We start from the raw sequence: 22,583 nt of genomic DNA on the forward strand, positions 1-22,583 counted from the left end.
AAAATACATCCTGCATATTAGATATTTACATTATGATTTATAACAGTAGCAAAATTACAGTTATGAAGTAGCAATGAAAATAATTTTATGGTTGGAGGTCACCACAACATGAGGAACTGTATTAAAGAGTCATAGCGTTAGGAAGGTTGAGAACCACTGGCCTAGACCCGTGGTCAGCAAACCGTGGCTCACGAGCCACATGCGGCTCTTTGGCCCCTTCAGTGTGGCTCTTCCACAAAATACCACGTGCGGGCGCGCACCTACAGTGCGATTGAAACTTCGTGGCCCATGCGCAGAAGTTGGTATTTTGTGGAAGAGCCGGTGTTTTGTGGAAGAGCCACACTCAAGGGGCCAAAGAGCCGCATGTGGCTCGCAAGCTGCGGTTTGCTGAGCCGCAGTTTGCCAACCACTGGCCTAGACCATAAGAGACTCTCAGTAAATGATTTTTTTTGAATGTGCAAGGGAATAGATTTAATAAGAAAACACAGGTAAGTGTTGTCGCCTAATTCTGAGATTACCATATTGATTGGCTTCTATGTTATTGGCACATCCTTAGTGAGTAAGTATTAAAGAAAAAATATAATTTCATTTAATGTGCACCCAGTAAAAAACCTATCAATTTTATTCATTCCTAAGCAGTTCTCTGCCTAGCACAGTCAGAGAGGGCATTCTGGATCTAAAGCTGCTGAGATAGTCAGATGACTGTCACCTCTGACCCAGCCACTCCCACTAGGAGTGCTATGGGCTTGAGGACAGTAGCCTGGACTATGGTCATCTGCCAACTCCTGCCCTACCCTGTAAGTAGTGCCGTGGCACACATGCACATTAAAAGGCCTTCATTGGCCAAGTGTAGCTAAAAAGCATCATGTGACATTTAAGTAGTGCTAGCTTTCTGCACCCTTCAAAGCTAACGTGGTGGTTGTCTAATAGGAATGTTCTTTGCGGGGTAGGACTATGAGCCTGGAATGAGCCTGACTTAGTGACCTGAAGAAGCTTCTTGTTATCACTGAAAGCCATAGGTAGGGGAGACTGTGGATCCTGTAGAACTTACTAGGAGTAGTAGGAGAGACAAGCAAGATAATATCGACATCAGAAGAGAATTCTCTGGGTTCATCCAGTCTAGCTATTTAGTTTTATAGATAAGGTGGGGAGTTGGATGGCCTGGCATTTCTCATACTGACTTAAGTATGAATTTCCAGTAACTATCCTATCTAGTAACATTTTTTAAAAAATATATATTTTTATTGATTTCAGAGAGGCTTGTTTGGCTCAGTGGATAGAGCATCAGCCTGTGGACTGAAGGGTCCCGGGTTTGATTCCCAGTCAAGGGCACATGCCCAGGTTGTGGACTCAATCCCCAGTAGGGGGCGTGCAGGAGGCAGCCGATCAATGATTCTCTCTCATCATTGATGTTTATATCTCTCTCTCCCTCTCCCTTCTTCTCTGAAATCAATAAAAAAATATATTAAAAACAAAAACACCAACAAAAAAACCAGATCTGTTACCATAGGCAAATAAAATGAGTGAAGTCATCGCCATGTACTCTGATATATTCAGTGAGGTAGATATTCATACCTCTTTCTCTCTGGTTTTTAGATGCTCAGTCCATAGTCTTATTTATGTCTGTTCTCTACACGTAGTCAGCCTTAAGCATGCTAACCCTTGAAGAGTGCTAATTCTTTATGTTCCACAGGTATTGTCCCCATGACATCTTTCTAGCATATATACATGTCTACATTTTTTAAGCAGAGAGGCAAGTGTTTGTTTTTTTCTCAAAGGGAGGGGAAAGTGGTGGTTCTTTCTGGAATCTTTTGGTGAGCACTTTCCAGACCCTGCTCAACTAAATTTGGTAATATAAGGAAGAAAGCAGGGGTTTTTTTGTTTTGTTTTTTAAATATATATTTTATTGATTTTTTACAGAGAGGAAGGGAGAGGGATAGAGAGTTAGAAACATCGATGAGAGAGAAACATTGATCAGCTGCCTCCTGCACACCCCCCACTGGGTATGTGCCTGCAACCAAGGTACATGCCCTTGACCGGAATCGAACCTGGGACCCTTGAGTCCGCAGGCTGACGCTCTATCCACTGAGCCAAACCGGTCAGGGCAAGAAAGCAGGTTTTTGCCACACCTCATAGTAGGGTAGCCATGTCAGTTATGACTGTACTTTGGAATCCCCCGGGGTGGGGTGGGGGCTTTAAAAAATACTGATGCCTGCACCATGCCCCCAGAGGTTCTTATTTAATTAGCTTGGGCATAGCCTGGGCATTAGGGTTTTTAAAGCTTCTATATGATTCTAATGTGCAACCAAAGCTGCCGAACCATTGGTATAGAATAAAGTTGAAAAAGCAGGCCATTTGGATCTGTAGGTAGGAAGGATGTGTGTTGTTTTCCCATTTTATAAATGTAAAAACAGCTGCCTTCTTTGTCCTTCCACCTCCCTTGCTGGAAGAATGAAATGAAATAGATTTAAATAAAAAGGTAAAACCGTGGCATGGACATTCGGCAAGCTTGTTTTTTTTCTTTCAGTAGCTCCCTCATTCAGTAAATACCTGCTTTAGAAGAGTAGCCATTGATGCTTGGTTCCCCCGAGAAGCACCTGCAGTATAACCCACCCATTTCCAGGCCGTCAGGAGAACCAGGGCCCCGCAATAACCATGCGGCTTTACCAGGCCAGGAGCAATTCATGTCCTCTTCCTCTTCCACTTCGCTAAGATTTTTATCTATAGAACTTAAAATTAGAAAAGAGGAAATTAGGGGTTTGGGGTGGGATTCCCCCAAGATGTAGGGCCAAGTTATGGAGGAGTTCCATGTAGGAGTTGTGTATTTGAGGGTTTGTTGTGGTTTTTTTTTAATGACACTATTAATTTAGTAACCAGAAAAAACAATATGTGGTGTTTTGTTCCATGCTAATTGCTAGCAGGCTTATTATATCAGTGTTTGAAGGTAGTAGAAAGGAACTGATCTGTGTCTTTAAACCCCCAAAAGTAGGATCAAGGTTAGAAAGTGTCTTGTCTCCTCTCCTACATGTTTTTTTGTTGTTTTTACTTAATTCTTGTTTAGGTTGTAGCTCCAAGGTTTAGTTCTATCATTGCCCAGAATTATTATTCACTTCTGTTTTTTGTTGATTTGCTTATGAAAATGCTTATTATAATACCTCTGAGAATTTCTTTGCCTTCTAGGAAAATATAATTACTGTGATGCTGTTTTAAAGAGAAGTGTGTGTGTAATTAAGCAAAATCTGAACCATCCTGAGTAATGATTAGTATACTAGGAGGTTCTTGACAAAGCTTTTGAAATGTTAATACCTTCAGAAAAGGCTCAACAACTTAGGACAGGTTTGCATGTGTAAACTAAGGACTTTGGGCTAATTTCTGTGTAAATGTAATTTTACCTTTGGGGTTAATGCTGGCTTGGTTTACGTCTTTATATAAATGCAAGCTTAGTGTTTTTTGTTTTAATATATTTTATTGATTTTTACAGAGAGGAAGGGAGAAGGATAAAGAGTTAGAAACATCGATGAGAGAGAAACATTGATCAGCTGCCTCCTGCACAACCCCCACTGGGGATCGAGCCTGCAACCAAAGTACATGCCCTTGACCAGAATCGAACCCGTGGGCCAACGCACTATCTATCCACTGAGCCAAACCGGCTAGGGCCAGGCTTAGTGTTTTTCAGGAAAGCTACAACTTAAAAGGACAGAAAGTGTCTGTTTCTTTCTTCCCCTGTTAAGTGACTGTTAAAATTCTCTCCCAGTTGCCTCTCATTGAGTTTTGTCCTTTGAGTACTTGTAGAGTAGGCAGTCATGTGCCTATACTGGTATTAAAGGATTCACTATATTAGAAATTTAATTCTTGGAAACTATCTCATAGTGCTTTTTAAAAAATATCTGAGCCCAACTGGTGTGGCTCAGTAGTTGAGCATCAACCTATGAACCAGGAGGTCATAGTTCGATTCCTTGTCAGGGCATATGCCTGGGTTGTGGGCTCAATCCCCGGTAGGGAATGTGCAGGAGGCAGCCAATCGATGATTCTCTCTCATCATTGATGTTTCTATCTCTCCCTCTCTCTTTCTCTCTGAAATCAATAAAATATATTTTAAAAAATATTTGAGTTGAAGATTCTGGAATTTCAGGTTGCAAAGTGAATTTGAATAGGAAGTTTTAATGTTCACAGAATCAGTATGAATCCAAAAAGATTGGGAAGAGAGACTTTAGTACTCTGAAAAAATAGTACAGTCCAATGGAAAGATCTCTGACCCAGAGTTTAGTCAGACTTTTGTCATGTACTAGCCAAGTCTCCTTGTACAAGTTGTCTATATGGGGCCTCAGTTTCCTTATTTGTAAAAAAATAAGAGGTTGGAGGGGCTTCCTTCTTAGAATCCCCTAGGGAAAAGGCGTCTGCTTCAAACACTTAAAACCCCACTGAATGACAGTAAAAAAAAAAGTGTGTGTGTGCATGCTGCATGTGTGTATGCATACATAATGTTGTAAGACCTTAAGAATTAAGAGAACAAGAAAGCAGACCACAGCAAAAATTTTTGGAAGTTGGAAAACAGATAAAAGGATATAATAGACCCCCCAAAAACTGACTGCTAATGTGGCAGCAAGGAAAGCCATCAAGCACTCCAGTTTATACCCCAGAATCTTCTAGAAGCTCAGGAATGAGCAATATCAAGTACTTTTGGAGATAAAAATAAAGGTGGCACCTGGCCAGTGTGGCTCAGTGGTTGAGTGTCGACCTGTGAACCAGAAGGTCATGGTTTGATTCCTGGTCAGGGCATCTGCCCAGGTTGTGGGCTCAAGCCCCCCAGTGGGGGTGTGCGTGAGGCAGCTAATCAATGATTCTCTCTTATCATTGATGTTTCTATCTCTCCCTCTCCCTTCCTCTATGAAATCAACAAAAATATATTAAAAAAAAAATAAAGGTGGCAACTTAGATAAAGGTTGGTTGAAAGCTGTTTGAAAAGCAATCAGATGCCCAGAACTCTTTCCCCATCTTGGCAAAGAATTGGAGACTTAATAGCATTCAAAGATGGTAAAACAGAGGGTCTCCCAACTTGGGTCATCTCATCTCGGTGTCCTCAGTTCCAGGATGCTTATAGCCAAAACTGCAATTCTGGCAGGAGATTAGAATAGACTTCTATGGGGAATGTGACGGGACCAAGAGGAAAGACCCAACGATATTGGTGCTGGAAGTTTCTAAACCAAACTTCTGACTAGAATACCCTATCATGAAGAACCTCAGTTCACACCCTTTCAGTTAGCTGATTAGTGTCCCACTCAAATATCAGCAGATGACCAAGGATTGTTGTGCTAGGGATTGAAACAGACAAGCAGCAGCAAATTAGGAGAAACAAACTATGCTGGGAGAAGAATATTAAAACAACAATAATATTCTCAAGGGTAAGAGAAAAAAGGATACCAAACATGAAACAAGAATATATTATGTGAAATGAACATTCAGAAAATAAAAAGGACTCTTTGAAATAAAAAATGTAATAGCAGAAATGATCATTAAAAGTAGGGCTGGGTAAAGTTGAGAAAATTGGTAGAGTAGCAAAATGGCTAGGTATGGTCAACACAGTTGCTAAGAATAGGCCCCCTAGCAAGGCACACCACTGTGACATTTCCTGAACAACGAGCAAGTTCTTTACCCTTCCAGAAAGACACTACTGGGCACCTTGACAGAGATCTAGAATTGGAATGGCTTTGGACTTAGCAGACACAGTGGAATCTAGAAGGCAGTTGGACAGCACCTTCACAATTCTAAAGGAAAATTATTTCCAGCCCAGAATTCTATAAGCCCAACCAACTGATGAGTCAAGGGAGGAAGAATAAAAACAATCAGATGTACAGGTTTCAAAATCACTTCCCATTTCCCCTTCGTAAGAGCTGCTTTGAGGATGTGCTCCATTAGGCAAGAAAAAGGGAGAAACTGAACTTGGAGAAAATGAGGAGCAATTCTGTAAAGAGATGAAAGGATTCTCCAGGACACTGAGGGAGGGAGATCCCAGGATAGCATCTGCACGTCAGGCACAGAGGAAAGCCAGTCCAAATTGGAGTGGGTCAGAGGCACTGGACATTCTTGGGGCCATGAAATGGAGGGAATACCCGATACCTGTGAATGCAGTGATAAAGGGCATGGTGTTAAAACTTGGCAAACAGCCCTGGCTGATTTGGCTCAGTGGTTAGAACATCGCCCCTCAGACTGAAGAGTCCCGGGTTTGATTCCAGTCATGGTCACACACATGGTTGCAGGCTCAATCCCTGGTCCTGGTCAGGCCGTGTGGTCAGCAACCAATCGAAGTGTCTCTCTCACATCAATGTTTCTTGCTCTTTCCCTCTCCCTTTTACTCTGTCTAAAAATCAAAGGAAAAAATATCCTTAACAAAAAGCCCTCACAAAAACAAACAAACAGAAAATCTTGGCAAGCACAAAAACAAGACAGTCACTCGGAAAAAAACAATATTCAGGAAAGGAAAGAAAAGTAGTCATAACTCTCCACATTTCTCAGCTATGAATAGTATCCATAATCACAATGATCATATATGATTATTAGGAGACTGGAGGATGGAAATGGCATGTGTGTGGTGAGGCAGGGGAAGAAAGGGAGGGAAATCCTGTCCCCATAGTGGGAAGTCAGCACGTCAGACCTAAAGCAGAAGCATCACAACGAACTGTGTAAGCGAAGGAAGTAAATAGTAAAGTGGTTGGCTAGCAGAGGTGAGAGCAGTTCCTTTAGAGCAGGGTGGGGTATGTCCGGCCCAAATCATATGGTCTGGCCCTGCCAAGGCATTAGGGGTGAGCTTATTAAATGTTTAACCAAATATAACAGGCTAATTTTTAAGTTGATAATTTTGTCTGGCCCGTGGTTGATGTTATAAATACCCAAATGGCCTTTGGCAGAAGAAAGGTTCCTCACTCCTGCTTTAGAGAATAGGGTACAGGGTGTGTGTACTGTTTTTATAATTACATTGTGGAGTAATTTGACAGTAACCTGAGTGCATATAAAGCTGTAATATCAATCACAATAGAAACACTGGTTAAAATAGTGTCATCTGGTTAACATTTTTATTGATGGGATCAAATTTATAGCTGCGGTGAAGAGCTAGTCCAGAATCCTGCTTCACAAAAAATGATGTCTAAGAAAAAAAACTTCTTTGGTAGACATCTGAGAATTGCAGATCTGATCACATGTACGTACCAGTCTGAGTTGCCTTTTTTTCTTACTTTTCTAGATTATCCTCTTGACTTGAACCACAGTGAGACCTTCCTACAAACCACCACTTTTCTTCCTGAAGACTTCACCTACTTTGCAAACCATACCTGTCCCGAAAGGCTCCCTTCCATGAGTGAGTAGAGCTCTCCCTTATCTTCCTCCGCTTTTGAAACTGCTGTCTTTTTATTTGATCAAAATAAGAGGGAGGCTGCTCTTGTTCTCTGTATGCGTCTACCTGCATAGAAGACATAAACATCTCCCTGGCATTGGAAACGGGCTGTGAAACTTACTTGTGCCCTGACTCTTCCTCAGCCCCCCCCCCCTGCAAAGGCACCCATATTCTGAGTGCCATTTTCTACATTGTTCCCTCTGCCCTTTGCACATGCACCCTCGTTTGTAACTTGGGGCCTGTTAGGACGTCCTAGAGAAAGTATAGGTAACCAACTTCATCTTTTATTATGAATCTTACACTGATTGTAGCTTGTTTGATATGAGAGAAGTTACTTCCTTCACAAAGTGCTAGTTTAAGAAATTATTGGCTCTTTTTTCTTTCCTATTTTCTTGAAATCCCATGTTTACTCTAAAGCAATGACAACAAAGCATTACACCTTTTCTGTATCTTAGACATTTCCACTTCTTAACTGAAGTTAGAGATGTGTGTTCTGAGTTTGGGCATGGCCAGTCAGGGTCACCGGTAAATGAGCTGGGACAGTGCATCTGCACTTGCCTCAGGAGCACGCAGGGACGGCTCTAAGCTCGGCTTTTTTCCCCTTCCTCTTTGAGAAGTTCAATTGCTGTCTTTCTTTTTTTTTTTTTTTTTTTTTATTGCTTAAAGTATTACAAAGGGTATTACATATGTATCCATTTTATCCCCCCGCCCTAGACAGTCCCCTAGCCTCCCCTATCCCCCAGTGTCTTATGTCCATTGGTTATGCTTATATGCATGCATACAAGTCCTTTAGTTGATCTCTTACCCCCCTACCTCCTGCCCCCCAACCCTCCCTGGCCTTCCCGCTGCAGTTTGACAATCTGTTTGAGGCAGCTCTGCCTCTGTATCTATTATTGTTCAAAAGTTTATAATGGTCTCTATTGTCCATGAATGAGTGAGATCATGTGGTATTTTTCCTTCATTGACTGGCTTATTTCACTTAGCATAATGCTCTCCAGTTCCATCCATGCCGTTGCAAATGGTAAGAGTTCCTTCCTTTTTACAGCAGCATAGTATTCCATCGTGTAGATGTACCACAGTTTTCTAATCCATTCATCTACTGATGGGCACTTAGGCTGTTTCCAGATCTTAGCTATGGTGAATTGTGCTGCTATGAACATAGGGGTGCATATATCCTTTCTGATTGGTGTTTCTGGTTTCTTGGGATATATTCCTAGAAGTGGGATCACAGGGTCAAATGGGAGTTCCATTTTCAGTTTTTTAAGGAAACTCCATACTGTCTTCCATAGTGGCTGCACCAGTCTGCATTCCCACCAGCAGTGCACAAGTGTTCCTTTTTCTCCACATCCTCTCCAGCACTTGTCATTTGTGGATTTGTTGATGATAGCCAGTCTGACCGGTGTGAGATGGTACCTCATTGCTGTTTTGATTTCAATTGCTGTCTTTCTTACTTGGTTCTAACTTCTCTCTATCCCTGGACAGAGGCAGAACTCTGCGTCTTGGTTTGGCTGCAGTGATAGTGACAACCTGAAATGCAATGAGTTGGAAGGCAGAGGAAGGGACTCCCACTCCTATTAGGAACACAATAAGCTGAAAAATCATCGACCTGCTCCAGAGAGTAAAACCCTGGACATAGGGGAAAGAATCTACCATTTTCTGGCCTTAATTTTTTTTTCTCTCTCTCTCTGTTCAGAGGGCCCAATAGACATAAACATGAGTGAAATTGGAATGGATATCATTCATGAACTCTTCTCCAAAGACCCAGCCATCAAGCTCGGAGGTCACTGGGCACCTTCCGATTGTGTGCCCCGATGGAAGGTAGGGTGTGGAGTCAGACCTGAAGTGCTCAGACTTGCCATTGTTTCAGATCAGCATGGGATTCACTGACTAGGACATTCTATAATTTGCTTCCTGCTACCCAATGAAAAGTATTTGCATCTGATGGAAATACTCTGGAGGAATGGGTTTCCCCTAAGGACTCTTGTGTAGCCAGAAATTTACATTGTCCTGGTGCCTGAGCAGGACTCTTTTGTCTCCTTAAAGGACTATTGGTTAAGCAGTGGGGAGGGTTGGTAGGTCTCTTAGGACACATTTACAGAGCCATCTTCACAAATTCAGTGCTTCATGCCCTATTAGCCATTGTTACTATAAGTTTAGTGGAGTAAAAACTGGAGGTAGCTCACCTGACATTGAGCATTTTGAAGTACTTGTTCTGTGCCAGCCCTGGGAGATGGCTGGGTGCAGCAGTGACCCAGGAGGGTCTGGAACAGATCACTGTTTCCAGCCTGTTGCTAGAATGTAAAATCAGTGTAATGATCATCATTAAATAAATCTATCTGTGTTAAAGCACCTTGCACATTGTAAGGGGAAGCGCTGTATTTTAGTTGTAACGTGTATATATCTATGGATATATCCGTGTACTGGGTCACCATGTAGAATGTGTGTCTTCCTCTGGGCTGTGGTCGAGAATGACTCCATCCAGCAGGCCCACTATGTGTACAGTAGGGCACATATAAGTAAGAACAAGCTCCACTTACTCCAAAGGTGTGACTTGCCAAAGTAGTTCTTCCTTTAAAGGAAGTTGAGGTCAAGGCAGCCTCCAGCCTGACTCCCCAAGGGCTGGCCGCTGATTCTGCAGAAGTTGAGGGGACTAACAGGGCGGCCTCTTTCTCTCGCTGTGACCCACTCCAGGTGGCAATCCTCATCCCCTTCCGGAACCGCCACGAGCACCTCCCCGTCCTGCTCAGACACCTGGTTCCCATGCTGCAGCGCCAGCGCCTGCGGTTTGCATTTTATGTCATTGAGCAAGTGAGTGGTCGTCCTTTCTCTCCTCTCCTTTCTCTTCTGAGGCAGCAGTTAGAGTGCTTCAAGCTAATCCATCTTCGCTGTGAAGAGCTGGTAAAACGGAAGTCTCGTGACTGAGTCACCCTGAGCTGGGCAGGGGAACAGAGAGCAATTCTTTGCTCCTCTTTGAAATGTTGCCCAGTCAGTACCACAGATTTGAGTCCAGGGTGGAGCTTTGTTTACCCGTGCACAAAGGCCTCTTGTGTGGCCGTTGCTGGAGTTGCTTTGGGTGATGTCTTCGGGCTCCAGGAAGTTCCCCTTATGATAAGGCGCTGTGAGTAGAAAGGGCAGTCCAAGTGCTGTCCCCCACAGCCTGGGAGAGAGCAGCTCGGGTTTATCATCCCCACCCCCTTTATTTCTAAGGGAACCGAGGCTGGAGATGAGGTGGCTTGTGAGTCAGTGGTGCCGGTGCTGGTCTTGTCTCACTTCCGGCCCAGCCATCTTTCCCAATGGGTTTCAGTAAGCGTTCCTCTAGGCAGGGTGGAGGCAGCAGCGACTTTGCTTCAAGAATCCTTTTAAAAATAAAGTTCTCCTTTTAGGTTGGCACCCAACCCTTTAATCGAGCCATGCTTTTCAATGTCGGTTTTCAAGAAGCAATGAAGGACTTGGACTGGGACTGTCTTATTTTTCATGATGTGGATCACATACCTGAAAGTGATCGTAACTACTATGGATGTGGACAGATGCCAAGGCATTTTGCAACTAAATTGGATAAATATATGTATCTGTGAGTATCATTTCCTCTTAAAGAAGTTAAATCTAAAAGGATGATGAGATGCAAAGATGGCAGATCCAATTAGCTCCAACTCAAATGCCCATCAACTGATGAATGGATAAACGAAATGTAGTAGATCCACACAGTGGAATACTGTTTGTCAGTATAAAGGAATGAATTACTGATAGATGCAACAACATGGATGAAAACATGCTAAGTGAAAGAAACCAGTTACAGAAGACAACATATTACATGATTTCACTTATATGAAATTTCCAGAATGGGCAAATCTATAGAAACAGAAAGGAGAATAGTGGTTTCATGAGGGAATGGGGGAAATGAAGAGTATCTGCTAATGGCTACAAGGCTTCTTTTGTGGGTAATGAAATGTATTAAAATTGATTGTGGACATGGTTGCACAACTCTGTGAATATACTAAAAATTTTTGAATTATGTTCTTGAAACGGGTGAGTTATATGGCTTGGCAAGTATGTCTCAGAAAAGCTGGTATAAAAAATGTTCAATGAGCTACTCAGGTTGATGCATCTCAGTGAGAGGAAACAATTTCAGATGGTTCGGGGCAGTAGCACAGAGAGCCTTGTTTTACTGTAGACGTAGTTTTCCAGCGAGATGGCCTGTTCTAGGGGGAAAAATCACCCTTTTGTGCACAGATGATTGATGCTCTGCATCTCCTTTCAGGCTTCCTTATACTGAGTTCTTCGGCGGAGTGAGTGGCTTAACAGTGGAACAATTTCGGAAAATCAATGGCTTTCCTAATGCTTTCTGGGGTTGGGGCGGAGAGGACGACGACCTGTGGAACAGGTACTGCCCTTCTTCCCGTGTCTTCTAGAAAAGCTCCTTCAGACTCTCCAGGCCAGTACTGTCCAATATGAATAGAATGCATAATTGAAACATGTTCTAGTAGCCACATTTCAAACCGTTAAGAAAGGAAAAGGGGTCACATTAATTTTAACGTGGTAATAACATTTGCTAGCAATGTATTTATCACAATGTATCCAAATAATATTTCAACATGTAATCAATATAACATGTTAATGAAATACTTTACATTCCTTGTTTCTTACTAAATCTTCAAAATCTGGTGTGTGTTTTCTACTCATAGCACATTTCACTGAGACCTCCCCAAGCCAGAGGTTGAATATTAGTGATGTGCACAGATTTATCCATGCTATCAGTCAAGGCTTGTATTATACAAGTTTGTGTGAACAGTTCTGTGACTGGTGTAGTAATTCCATAAGGCATGAATAAGCAAAAGCATTGCCACCTCTGTTTACTTTTAGGTTGGTTTGAAAAAACAAAGTATGTGTTGGCTGTTAATTACAAAGTAATATTTGTTGGTAAGAATTCATGTGATACAAAAGTACATACACCAAAGAGTGTAAGTCTTACTTCCCTTTGCCATCCTATTTCATTCCCAGGAAGTAGCCATTTTAACACTTGTTTCTTTCTGCTTCTTTCTATTCATGTATAAGCAACTCTGACACATCCTTCTCCCCTCCCACCATGATCATATAGTGAGGACCACTCCATCCTATCTAATAAAAGAGAAAAATGGTAATTGGCGTACGGCGATACCCTTTTCATTGGCTAATCAGGGCTATATGCAGATTAACTGCCAACTAAGATTGGCAGTTAACTGCCAACAAGATGGCGGTTAATTTGCATATGTAGGCACAATGCAGGGAGGCGAAAGGGAAAGCAGGAAGAAGGCCCCTGCCACTGACAGTGATCGGAAACCCAGGGGGGAGCTAAGAGCTGGGGGGCAGGGCAAAGGCGGCCCTGGGGCCGCCTTTGCCCTGCCCCCCAGCCATGATCGGAGAATCAGGTGCCTTTGCCGCCCTGGCCAGTGATAGCAGGAAGTAGGGGTGGAGCCAGCGATGGGAGCTGGGCACGGTCGAAGCTGGCAGTCCCGGGAGCTAGGGGTCCCTTGCCTGGGCCTAAAGCGAAGCCCACGATCGCGGGGCCGCTGCAGCTGCGGGTCCCCACTGCCCGGGCCGGACGCCTAGGCCAGAGGTGTTAGGCCTGGGCAGGGGCGGAGCCTGCAACCGCGGGGAGCTGGGGGTCCCCTGCCCAGGCCTGACACCTCTGCCGGAGGCCTCAGGCCTGTTCAAGGGGCCGATCCGGTGATTGGTGATTGGAGGGTGATGAGGGTCAACTCCTCTGGCCGAGGCATCAGGCCTGGGCGGGGGGCTGAGCCGGGGATTGGGGGGATATGATGGTTCCCTTGCCCAGGCCTGAAGCCTGGGTCAGAGGCGTCAGGCTTGGGCGGGGGGTGGAGCAAGCAATCAGAGGGAGATGGGGGTCCCCTGCCCAGGCATGATTCCTGGGCCAGAGGCCTCAGGCCTGGGCAGGGGCCAGAGCCAGTGATCAGGGGGAGATGGGGGCCCCCTGTCCAAGCCTGACACCTCTGGCGGAGGCGTCAGGCCTGGGCAAGGGGCCGATCAGGCGATCGGAGGGTGATGGGGGTCTACGCCTGAGGGCTCCCAGTATGTGAGAGGGGGCAGGCTGGGCTGAGGGACACTCCCCGCCCCCACACACACACCCAGTGCACGAATTTCGTGCACCGGGCCCCTAGTTATTTTAATAATTGCGTAGTATTCCTTTATGCACATACACATTAATTTATTTTTTTAAGATATTTTTATTGATTTCAGAAAGGCGGGGAGAGATAGAAACATCACTGATGAGAGAAAATCATTGATCCGCTGCCTCCTGCACACCCCACACTGGGGATTGAACCTGCAGCCTAGGCATGTGCCCTGACACGGAATGGAACCAGGACCTCCTGGTTCATAGGTCAATGCTTAATCACTGAGCCACACTGGTCGGGCCACAGTAATTTATTTTAATGTTTCCTGTTGTTGTTTACGATTTTGAGCATCCTTTGTTCACATGTGCAACTGTTTCTTTCCATTAAATTCTTAGCTGCAGAATTATAGAGTTAAGAAGTAAGTGCACTTTAAATTTTGATAATTATTGCCGATTTTCTTTCAAAAAGATTCTAGTCAGTGGTGCCCATTTTCTTACACCACTGCCAACAATGGAGATAAACGACCTTTTAAATTTTGGCCACATTTTAGCCTTTAAGTAGCCACAAGTGGCTCATGGCTACGACACTGGACAAAGCAGCTCCGGACAATTCTTGCTCAATCTACTAGGTAAAAATGGCATCTCATCCTTTTAATTTGAGTTTCTTAGGAACCTAGAGAGGATGAAGAGCTTTTCCATACACTTAACTGGTTTGGCTGGTCCTTGAATCCAGTTGATCTCTCCCAGAACATCTGTCACAATTGTCCTCTCTCTCTCTCTCCCCCTTTCCCTTCCCCAGCTCAGGGAGGGGGGCATTTCTGTGCAGGAACTGTGGTTGGTTTGTTCCCCAGCACCCTGCACAATTCCAGGCACACAGTAGGCATTCCATGTATACTTATCAAATGAGAGTATAATTTGGAGTAAGGAGGATATTGAAATAATATGAAAATGACTGTAAATTTTCCATAGAAGACAAAGTCTATTAATGATTTCTTAGAGCCCTGTTAAGTTTCCAGTAAACCCAGCTTGGGAAATCTTACCTTTATCGTGGCAGGATGATATCCTGAACACCTTCTCTAAATTCTGCCTCCCTTGTAGTGACTTTTCATAAATTGTAAAGTTTTACATTGAGAGATTGTCATGTAAATTCGTTCATTTCTGTAGTGATGGGGGAGGTGAGCAGAGACATAATTTAGACCTAAGCAGAGAAAACCCATAGCAACTCTGACTTTTCTGACTTGCTTTGTGGGAGCTTGTGGAAGGGAAGGTTCTTTCCACCCGTGAGAAAGGTGTGTCTGATAGGACCCCAGCGAGCCGGCAAGAGGGAGAGGGTGTGCACTCGCCGGCCAGGGGCACCGCTGTTGGGCCTGCCACCGAGGACCCGCGTCAACCTTACCTCAAGAATTTTGAACTTCATTTCAAATTTATTTTCTTTTTTCAAAACTTTTTTGTAGATTTCTTTTATAAAACCATGAACTTACCCAGAGAGTATAGGTAATTTGAATATTTAGATGCAGAGAAAGTTCTGTTGTTCAACTTGGGTTTCTCAGGTCACGTCCAGGACTAGGTCACGTCTAGGACTAGGTCACGTCTAGGACTTGATCACTTTGTCTAAGTGCCCATTCTCTTTGTCTTGGGCAGAGTACAGAATGCAGGCTATTCTGTGAGCCGGCCGGAAGGTGACACAGGGAAGTACAAGTCCATTCCTCATCACCATCGAGGAGAAGTCCAGTTTCTGGGAAGGTTGGTGCCTTTTCCTTATCCCTCTGAGGACTGTCCTCGGCTTTGCATTTCCAGGTGTGCCGGGGCACATTGCAGCCCCTCGTCTGACTCCCCAGCCTCTCTCCCAGGTCCTGTTCTCACAGCTGTTTCTAGGTCCCAAATAGACTTGAACTGTGAGGCCAGCGTTTGAGGGTGAAATCAGACTGTTGATTGTAAGATCCTTTAAGGGAATCACTCACTCTTCATCTTACGCTTTGTAGTCTCCTCTGTAGCTGCCGAGAGCTGGGGGAAAGTCCACGCGGGCAAAGGTCTTGGACTGGCACTGGCGTGACAGAGCAGAGTTGGCACCTGCCTGCAAACTCCGGTTCTGAGGGGTGGCCCTGAGCCTCTGTTTGTGTGGTTGCAGTTGCTTTAACACCTCTCTGCTTTCAATACGTAAATCCTAGGTTGGACTCTTGGGGCGCGTGGACGGAGTTGCACCTCTGCATTTTCAAGGGCCACTCCCTGTCTTCTGTTAATGGGGGAGGATGGTCTCTGGAGAGCCAGTTCTGATTGCATGAACTCTCTTCACGGGAATTACAGGGCACTGAGTACAGACTCTGAACTTTCCCATCTGATGTGTTCGTATCTTACCTCCCGCTTCCCCATTCTGTGACCTTGGGCAAGTCCTTTAACATCATGAGCCTTGGTTTCCTCATTTGTTTGAGAGGTGGGTGCCTTAACTGAAATCTGTAATAAAGCAGCTGGCATGAAACAGGAGGTGTTTCTAATAACAGCACCGGGCAGGGAGCAGCCGAAAGGCCGGTCACTGCCATGTGTCCTCCCCTGTGGGCTGCCTGCCCCATCGTCTGTCCTGCGGGGGTCGGGCCCCTCTCAGAGCCACCTCTCTTCTCTGCACCAACAGGTACGCTCTGCTGAGGAGGTCCAAAGAGCGGCAAGGGCTGGACGGCCTCAACAACTTGAACTACTTTGCAAACATCACATATGACGCCTTGTATAAAAACATTACTGTCAACTTGACACCTGAGCTGGCTCAGGTGTCCGAGTACTAAGATGAGGAGGGAGTGTGTGTTGCTTTACCCACCACCACCAAGAAAGCAGCCTGATGTGTGGAGATGTCTTGGGGCTCCACACGGGACGGGAATTAGAAGAACGGTGTCTAATGAAGGATCACAGGGTTCAAGGAAAACTGTGAACAGAGTACACGCACAAAACCTTCGCTGTTTGGACCCGCTGGGATCGAGGGAGTCCGCTCGGGAACTCCTTTCATCAGGACTGCTTTCTATTTTCACAAGACAGACGTCTGCCCTGCTGCTCTTCTCCCCGTCTCCTCCCCGACGTCCCATCTTAGCCACAATCTCCAGAACCGGAACTGTGATCCGCCGTGGACCTGCCCCAGAGCCTGTCCTACGAATGGCCTTCGGAGCAAAGAGGCGGACAGACGCACCGCAGGGCAGCTGTGTCTTAGGAAGAGCAAATGAGACTCCACACACCATCTCTGGTGTCCTCTTTGGTTTCATTTTTTTTAAATTACCTGCTTTGGGTGGGGATCGAGGGTAGAGGGGAGGGATTGGGGAAGATAAATAGACATGTAACAATCACTTCTTGAAGAAGTATAATTGTAAATAAGCCATGTAAAATGCCTTTTTTAAATTTAATTTTATAGCTGGCTTCAATTCAAACTGAGGATTTATCTTATTAGATCATTATTTGGTTGGCAACTGCAGGAACTCCGTTAAAATGCTGTGGAAGAATATATCTCCCAAATTGCTGTCACTTTGGAAGGGAGTGGATTTAGGGCGCGTCACAAAAGAACAAAACAGTCCAGTCTTTGTCACTGGCACCTACTTCTGCCCCCGCCCAGCCCCTTCTCCCAAGGTCTTGCTCTTGATTCCCTCCCCTGTTGGGCACGGACATGCTCTTCCCAATCTTTTGCTGAACAGGAGGTTGCTGTTTTACAGCAGGCGCTCCCTCTGCTCAAAGCAAGCCCTTGGGGGGGGGGGGGGCGCTCACCAGGCACACGGCCACCCACGGGTCCCTGCACTTTGTTTCATTCTTTCATCATCATCAAGAGAGAGGATGAGTGGTGTCTCCACTCCCCCCCCCCCGCCCTTAAATTTTTTTTCCCCTCTTGAGGAACACGACCACAATTTCTAAAATCTGTGCCTAAATTACCAACTAGCGACCAACTAGTGATCCCTCTGAATATTTCCTTTACTGATTTCTGGAAAGATTCTTTGTCAACACTATTAACTAGTACATAAAGCTAGCGAGCAATCGAATGATGAAGAACTCATCTGGGAGCAAGTGACACTTATGTGTCGTGGGTCAGCTGGGATCCAGGTTAGACCAAATCAGAGCTTTAAATTGGACTAGCAAAGCCAGGGTTCAGGAGCCACGTGGGCTGTTCACACCCCATGTGCTCTTGGAAGTCAGATTCTAAATTGCATTTGAATTTGTGCCTCCCTGTTTTTGCCCTGAGCCAAATCCCTCAATTCACAGTCCCCGTTGACTTCTGCAGAATTTTGAAAAATGCCAGTTTCCCCCCCTCCCTTTCCATAAAACATATTTATAAATCGTGATTGGGAGTACTTTCTGAAGAGAGTACTTCATATTTTTTTTAATTGCCTTGTTTGCCTTCAACTTCCTTAATTTCATGGTTTACATGGATGTGCGTGTAGGGGTATATTTGTATACACGTGTGGGTTGGGGTTTTCTCCATTGCATGTGTTGGTTCCATGGACGTATGATCCCCACAAGCTGTGGGAGTGATTGGCCAGGCCTTGTTTTTGTTAATGTTTTTGTTCTTTTGAAGAATAGAGTGGTATTTAGAAAATCAGTTGCTCTTACCGGCTCGTATGAGAGAGCAGGCTGCTGCCCTTGAAAATGCTGGTAAGCTGTATCATATGTTTTAAAAGAATTTGAGAATTTCATGCTTTAAAAGACCTTCACGAGGGAACATTACACATAGTTCATTTGGTTTTCCTTTGATGTATGGTGCATATAGCAATAAAGACTACTTTCCCTCTCACCCCTCACCCACCCCCACCCCCACCCCGAGACCTCTGTGCCGGCCTTGGCTTCTCACCCTTCCCATTCCCCTTCCCTCATCCGTCACTGAAGGCCGAGCTGCTCTCAGTGTGACAAAACTAGGATGCCGTTTGGCAGAACTGGCCAGGACGGACTGCCGGGTCGCTGGCGGTGTTCTAAAGTGATCTTCTTTGAAGCTTTTTTTATTAATGTCGGTACAGCCAGGAACCAAATGTTGGTAAAGGGCTGACACCTGACTTAAAAAAGAAAAGGCTGGATTGAGGACAAAAAGGAAAGGTCTCATGAAGTGGGGTCGCTTAAATTATCTTGCAATCACGTGTAAGTTTGTATTATTAGTGTGAACTCTTACTGTGTGCTGTTAGTCATTTATCCACCGCGTTGAGTCTTGTGTGGGAAACTAAAATGTTAAAAACACACAGCTGGGCCTGAGTGCTGTTAATGGTGTGAAATTCTCATGTCAAAAAAGAAAAGGAACAATAAGAACCAAATGTGACCTTGTGCATATTTTGGCAGCTGAATTAGTTAAGGCTACTGATGGGTGACCCCTTACATCATTCTTGTCTTTGATTACTGAGTACAGGGAAAGGTTTCCCTTTCACACTCTGGTTTTTTTGGGGGGCGGGGGGGCGGTGTTACTTGCAAAAATATTCTTTTTGACATTACGGGGACTCTAGTAAGAGCTCCTCTATCTCAGACATTAATAGCTGAGCAACAGCCACATGTATCGATTGTATCCACTCACCATTGACGATGACATTGAACGTAGCTAGCTGATTTCCATCACTACGTTTTTTTGAGCTTGCTCTTATGTTTTAAGAGGTGCCAGGGGTACATTTTTGCACTGAAATCTAAAGATGTTTTAAAAAACACTTTTCACAAAGATAGTCCTTTGTCATTACATTATTTACTCATGTGTTTGTACATTTTTGTATGTTAATTTATGAATGATTTTTTCAGTAAAAAATACGTATTCAAGAACCAAACCTTGGTGGTCGTCTCTCTTTGCCTAGGACCCCGTGGCTTCTTGGGCCTTTCCTTTCTTATGTGTTCCTTCAAGCACTGGGCTCTCCTTTGCTCAGCTCAGCACTGGGGGTTCCTAAGAGAAGCACTGCCCACCCGACCCTCGCAAGCAGACCAGTGAGTGAAAAACGCAGCCAGTGTAGCAGAAGCACCGAACCCCACTGTCCTATCCAGGCCTCCTGCCACACCAGGGTTTTCTTTGAAGAATTGGCCCAGGTGACGCCCAAGTCGATTAAGACCCCTGAGCAAGGGGAGGGTGAGGGTTGACAGTTTAGATCCAGAAGGTCCGCTGGAGTCACTCCAGAGTTTGCCGTCTGCCTGATTCTGCTCAGAGATGCTAATCATATGAATGCTGACCACGCACTAATATTTATGAGTGTGAAGTTCTGTGCCCAGGAGTTGGGGACATAATGACGAGCAACAAGACAGGGTCAGTGTCATTGCTTACTGTTCCCCCCGCCCACCCACCGAGGTTAAAGTTCCAACCTTGATGAGTGCTATGAAGGAGATACTGTGGGCCCCGGGTGCACGGTGGGGCAGCTGTCCCCGAGATACAGTGGGTGAGCTGCAGGAACAGGAAGCCAGGAAGGTTGGAGAGATCAAAGGACCACACGGCACTGTTAGGCTGAGGGGTTGGGTTGGGCCAGACTGTACTGCAGGGCCTTGTGGGCCAAGGTGAGGAGTTTAGATTTTAACCTTAGATCAGTGGGTGCAAGAGTTTCCAGCAGGTAGGGCTCAGTGTCATGTGATTAGACAGTAATTTTTAATAGATCGCTGGCTGCAGGGAGAGTGGGGGATTGTAGAGAAGCAAAGGGGAAGCAGGGGGGCCAATCAGGTGAGTCCAGTCCATGGGCCCATACGAAGGAGAGGAGGGGTGCTGGAGTAGAACAGCTGTGGAGAGGAGGGGTGCTGGGGTAAGACAGCCGTGGAGAGGAGGGGTGCTGGGGTCAGACAACCTGGGCACAGGTTGCTGTTGGGATGGAGGACTCCCTTGAGCTGCTGGCTTCCCCACTTGGTGGATGGCAAGGCCATTCCCTGAGACGGGGGCACTGGAATCGGACCAGGTTCCCAGGGAGGGTCCTTCGATCAATTGCGAGTGTATTGAGTTCAGGGGGTTTTGAGACAAGCAAACAGAACTGACGAATAGGCAGTCATACATGTTCTGGTTTGGGAACTCAAAGGAGTGGTCGGGACCAGGGATGGATTTGGGAGGTAGGAGTAGAGGAGGAACTGAGTAGAGCTGGAAGCGTTGTAGGGCGAAGAGAAGATGGCCATGGCCCAATCTCTAACATCTCCGTGTAATAACATTTGAGAAGAGGCGAGTGAACGAAATAGACAGGAAGAGAGGCAGGAGGAAAACGAGTGGCTAGGACAGGAGAGTCGTGGGAAGAAATGTTCAAGGGCGTGGCCCACAGCAAGGATGCAGCAAAGCAGTGAAGTAAGTTGAGTGAAAGCTAATGGTTGGTCATGTGGCACAGTGGTTTGGCTGAACTCGGGCACGGGGGAGGGGCACGCTGGAGTTTGGCGGAGATAGCAGGAAATGAAGCATCAGTCCTCTGTGTTGGCACCTCTTGAATTTCACGAGAAGAGAGAAAAAGAGAAGGCGGGTGGTTTTAATTTTCCAACAAGAGAACCTGAGTGTGTTCTTGAAGCAGAGGGATATGCCCACCAGAGGAAGACAGTGAATATACCAGAGCCCAGAGACCTCCAGCAGCATGCTCCTGAGCTGGGACAGGGCAGGAGGCTGGAAACGAAACCCCGGAGGAGCGAGGAGCGAGGAGCCCTTCGCGCACCACTTCCAGCTGGCGACACAGACACGCCAGAGACCAGGGTTGCCGTGAGAAAGGGCACGGACCTCTTATCTCCCAAGGTAGAGTGCAGCTGAGTGGGCTCCAGGCACTGCCACTTCCTCCCACTATATTGTTTTTCTTAATTTTGTGGAAGTCCAGTCATAAAAATAGTAGCTCCCATTTATTGTGGGCTTGTTCTGTGCTAATTAAGCACCTTGTACACAACTAGGCCTCAACCCTGCAAGGTAGACTTGCCCCTTTTTCTAGAACCCCGTTTCTCAACCTCAACTCTGGATACCTGGGGCGGGTGGATTCTCTTTCCGGAGGGGAAGGCTGTTGTCCTCTGCACTGGCGCATGTTCAGTAGCACCCCTCCCCCCCAGGTGTGACAACCAATAATGCCACCAGACATTGCCAGACGACCCCGGGAGAGCAAAATCCCCTGGTTCCACCAAAGCCACTGCTTGCCTGAGGTCACAAAACACCCATGGAGCCACCTGGCATGTGGACACCAAGTCTTTTTACCCCAAGGTTAATGCTCTGAACCCCCAAGCTGCCTCTGACCCAACTTCTTCTTTGCATATGTTCCCTTAAGAGCTTTTGTTCAGACACAGTTCACAAGTACATTTATTATAAACTAGAGGCCTGGTGCATGAATTTGTGCACGGGTGGGGTCCCTCGGCCTGGCCAGTGATTGGGGCTGATCGGGGCCATCTCGCCCAGTCCCAGTTGGGGCCAATCGGGGCCGGCCAGCGGTGGGGAGGGACCGTGGTAGGTTGGCCAGCCGGGGGGAAGGACCGCGGGAGGTTGGCTGTGGGAGCACACTGACCACCAGGGGGCAGCTCCTGTGTTGAGCGTCCGCCCCCTGGTGGTCAGTGCACGTCATAGCGACCGGCGGCTTAGGCTTTTATATATATAGATAGATGTAATACATGAGTACCTGGTTTTTTGTTGTTTTTTTTAAAATATATTTTATTGACTTCTTACAGGGAGGAAGGGAGAGAGATAGAGAATTAGAAACATCGATCAGCCACCTCCTGCACACCCCCCACTGGGGATGTGCCCCCAACCAAGGTACATGCCCTTGACCGGAATCGAACCTGGGACCCTTCAGTCCGCAGGCCGACACTCTATCCACCGAGCCAAACTGGCTAGGGCCATGAGTACCTGTTTACTGGGAAAAGTTCTAAATCTCATTCCCTTTAATGCCAGCAATCTGGCTAGTGTCTGCACCTATACACAAATACCTACATGTATGTATAGGAAAACAAAGACAGGTAATATACACTTTTTAAAATAATAAACATAAGTTCCCTTAATAAGCTCTTGATGTAGTGATGGAATTGTCAGCCTCTTTGGTCTCTCAGCCCTGGGAAGTTTTGTAGATAGGCAGTATGAATTAACCCTTGTCCCACCTATGATTGACCATGCCCTTTATATCATTAATCCCTTGGAATTGATTTATGTGAGGTAGGCGAGGGTCCAAATGTATTTTTTACTGAATC

The 22,583-nt window shown here is 45.6% G+C and overlaps 1 protein-coding gene across 5 annotated transcripts in view; it reads left to right on the forward strand.

The window, feature by feature from the left end:
* The window catches only part of B4GALT5 (beta-1,4-galactosyltransferase 5), a 79,018-nt gene extending 59,766 nt beyond the window's left edge, over positions 1-19,252 (forward strand). For 4 of the 5 annotated variants that reach the window (XM_059705339.1, XM_059705341.1, XM_059705340.1 and 1 more), the window contains 7 exons: positions 7,238-7,351; positions 9,081-9,205; positions 10,079-10,195; positions 10,771-10,958; positions 11,646-11,768; positions 15,138-15,239; positions 16,123-19,252. In XM_059705339.1, coding sequence (XP_059561322.1) covers positions 7,238-7,351; positions 9,081-9,205; positions 10,079-10,195; positions 10,771-10,958; positions 11,646-11,768; positions 15,138-15,239; positions 16,123-16,270 — 917 coding nt within the window. In that variant the 3' untranslated portion in view covers positions 16,271-19,252. Of the gene's footprint in view, positions 1-7,237; positions 7,352-9,080; positions 9,206-10,078; positions 10,196-10,770; positions 10,959-11,645; positions 11,769-15,137; positions 15,240-16,122 lie in introns of those variants that run through there. The other variant, XM_059705343.1, reaches the window with a different exon arrangement.
* The last annotated feature ends 3,331 nt before the right edge of the window (positions 19,253-22,583 follow it).

Source organism: Myotis daubentonii, chromosome 8 (assembly GCF_963259705.1).
Source record: "Myotis daubentonii chromosome 8, mMyoDau2.1, whole genome shotgun sequence".
NCBI lineage: Eukaryota > Metazoa > Chordata > Mammalia > Chiroptera > Vespertilionidae > Myotis > Myotis daubentonii.